Source organism: Gracilinanus agilis, chromosome 6 (assembly GCF_016433145.1).
Source record: "Gracilinanus agilis isolate LMUSP501 chromosome 6, AgileGrace, whole genome shotgun sequence".
Taxonomy (NCBI): Eukaryota; Metazoa; Chordata; class Mammalia; order Didelphimorphia; family Didelphidae; genus Gracilinanus; species Gracilinanus agilis.
Genome location: NC_058135.1, coordinates 295,240,521 through 295,243,494, shown reverse-complemented (window position 1 = coordinate 295,243,494; position 2,974 = coordinate 295,240,521). Strand labels below are relative to the sequence as shown.

The window sequence follows — 2,974 nt, the reverse complement described above, 5'->3', positions numbered from 1 at the left end:
TTATCTTCATGCTGATGACTTTCAAACCTACTTACTGAGTACTAACCTCTCTGCTGACCTCCACTATTTCCAACTCCCCTTAGATGTCTTGAACTGGATGTCCTGTACGCACCTTAAACTCAATATGGTCAATATTTAACTGATTATTTTACCCCGAAACCCTTCCCCCTTGCCTATTAGTATTAAGGACAGGCATATCCTCCTGGTCCCCCAGATTCGTGACTTACATTCCATTCTCAACTCTCCATTATCTCTAATCCTCAGAGCCAGTCTCTCACCAGACCTTTGCAACATCTCTTGAAGATGTCACCTTTTCTTCTTGACATTGCCACCACCTTGGTGTAGGCCAGGGGTCGGCAACGTATGGCTCTCGAGCCATATCTGGCTCTTTTGAGGGCCAGAGATGGCTCTTTCTGCAGGAGCCATAAAGTCCATTTTTTTCAGGCGCTGTTACAGGAGCGGCCCTGTGAGCACTGGACGGCTCTCACGAAATTACATTTTAAAAAATGTGGCGTTTGTGGCTCTTACGGCCAAAAATGTTGCTGACCCCTGGTGTAGACTCTCATCTTCTTATACCTGGATGACTGCAATAACTTGCAGCCTTTTCTGCCTGTCATAAATCTCTGCCAACTATAGTCCACCCTCTACTCAGATACAAAGCACTAATCTTAATATACATGTCCAACCATGTCACTCTCCTGTATGCTCCAACGGCTCCCTAATCACCTCAGGATCAAATGCAAAATTATGTGTTTTGTGTTCAAAGCTCTCTATTACCTTGATTCCACACCTCAAAAATGCATACAAATTTACAGTGTTTTTACAACTTATGCCCTGTCCACTCTCCACACACACACCATGCAATCTTCATTCCAGAGACTCTAGCCTCCTTGCTTTTCTTCCAACAGACACTCCATACTTAGACTCCAGGCATTTTCAGTGATTGTTTCCCCATGCCTGGAATGCTCTCCCTCTCATCTCTGCTTCCTGGCTTACCTGGAGTCATCCAAGTCCCAACTAAAAGCTACCCTTCTAGAAGTCTTTCCCAGCCCCTCTTAATACCAGCGCCGTCCCTCAGTTAACTAATTCCTACTTACCCAGCATACAGCTTGTTTATACATAGTTGTTTGCTTGTTGACTCCCCGTTAGACTCCTTGGGGTTGGGGACTGTCTTTTGTCTTTCTATCCATAGTACTTATCCCAATGCCTGACACATAGAGGCACTTAATAAATGCTTATAGACTGATCGAAACCTGATTGTCATTCACTGTGTTGTTGCTTCTATGTTGTCGTTGTTGCTAGGAGTATCTGAGGACAACACAGTCAATCAGAAGTTTCCCAACGATGGACCTGACCTCCATGGCCCCATTTCCCACACAATTTCTACAGGAATTGGATAATGATGAAGCATCTAATGAAAAGCTACAAGGAGTCAACATTTGGAATGAATTTGAGTGGCGCAAAACTTTTTATCCAGAAAATAACCAGGAACATATTGTAGTGTCCATCACTCTGATCCTTGGGCTATGTGGACTAGGAGGAAATAGCATCATCTTCTGGCTTGTTGGCTTTTGCCTTAAGAGAAACTCTTTCTCTGTCTATGTGTTCAGCCTGGCCATTGCTGACATCTTTTTCCTTTGCCTCCTGACTTTCTTATCCACAGTGAAAATTTTTCATGCCTATCTACTTTTCAAAATATATGTAGCTTCAGTAATAGCTGAAACAATCATCTATAATGTGGGTCTGGGCCTCCTGGCAGCCATTAGCATTGAGTGCTGTCTCTCTGAACTTTTCCCCATCTGGTATCAAAGTAAACGTTCGAAACACACATCCGCCATTGTGTGCACCCTGCTCTGGGTTCTACCTGTCCTGCTTCTGACATTAAATTACGTAATGTGTAGTGATTTAGGCCACGTCATTGGCTGTAAGAGCTCTGAAATGGCCCAGGCAGTATGGACTGTGCTCCTGGCTTCAGTGCTGTGTGTATCCAACCTGACTCTGATGCTCAGGGTCCAGTACAGCTCTAAGTGTCCTCAGCATCCCAGGTTCTACCTCCTTGTCCTGCTCATGGTCCACGTGTTCCTTGGCCTTGGCCTTCCTTTGATGATCTCTATTGTTGGGAAGTTAAAGGAGAGGACTTACCTATTCATGGTCCTTCCCTTACTTCTTTGTATGAATAGTAGTACCCATCCCCTCATTTTCTTCTTGGTGGGGATCCTGGATGAGAAGATCCAAAAGAAGACCCTCGTGTTGGTTCTTCAGAGAGTTCTGGAGGATAAGGAAAATCCAGGGGAGGATGAAGAGACACCCCACGTGGAAACTGTGGAGATGTCATCCTGGAAGGGGGCTGCAGGAGAGGCATGAAAAGACAGTAGTAATTCCTTGAGTCTTTTTTATCACAGATGTTTTCCCCCAGGCTACCCAAGCTGTAATTCCTTTCTTAATCTGACTAGATGAGTTGGTAGGAGTTTTAGGATTTCTGCTCAGAGGCATCACTCAGTTTTTCCTTTGTGTTCGTTGTCAGTGTCTCCTTCCTGGGCTAGAAGTGTGCCTGAGATTATGCCCTGGTAAATTTGGAGGCAGAGCGATATTTGACTCATAAGGACATAACTGTTTGGGGCTAGTTTTCCCAATACCTCTGTTTCTGGGGAAATAAAAAATCTTTGCTTCTTTTCCATATCCTTGCATCATCATCAAGAAAACTACTGGATATTGGTACAGTCTCCCTGGAAAGCAACTTGAAATTGTTCCCCAGAGTTATTACATTGTACATACCGTTTGGCCCAGCAACATTACTGCTAAGTCTATGCCCCAAAGAGATCAGAGAAAAGATTAAAAGACTTCTTATAGGCAAAATTATCAATAATGTCTTTTTTAGGGGCAAAGAAATAGGAACTAAGGAGGTGATTATTAATTGGGGAATATCTGAAAGAAATCATTCCACATTGATTGAATGGTCCCACTAAAAACAAAA

General features: G+C 43.6%; 1 protein-coding gene across 1 annotated transcript; it reads left to right on the top strand.

The window, feature by feature from the left end:
* The first annotated feature begins 1,344 nt into the window (after nucleotides 1-1,344).
* LOC123252827 (mas-related G-protein coupled receptor member A2-like) lies at nucleotides 1,345-2,364 on the top strand. Its single transcript, XM_044682067.1, has one exon. It carries the CDS (start codon nucleotides 1,345-1,347, stop codon nucleotides 2,362-2,364), a length of 1,020 nt encoding a protein of 339 aa, XP_044538002.1.
* Nucleotides 2,365-2,974: the final 610 nt, after the last annotated feature.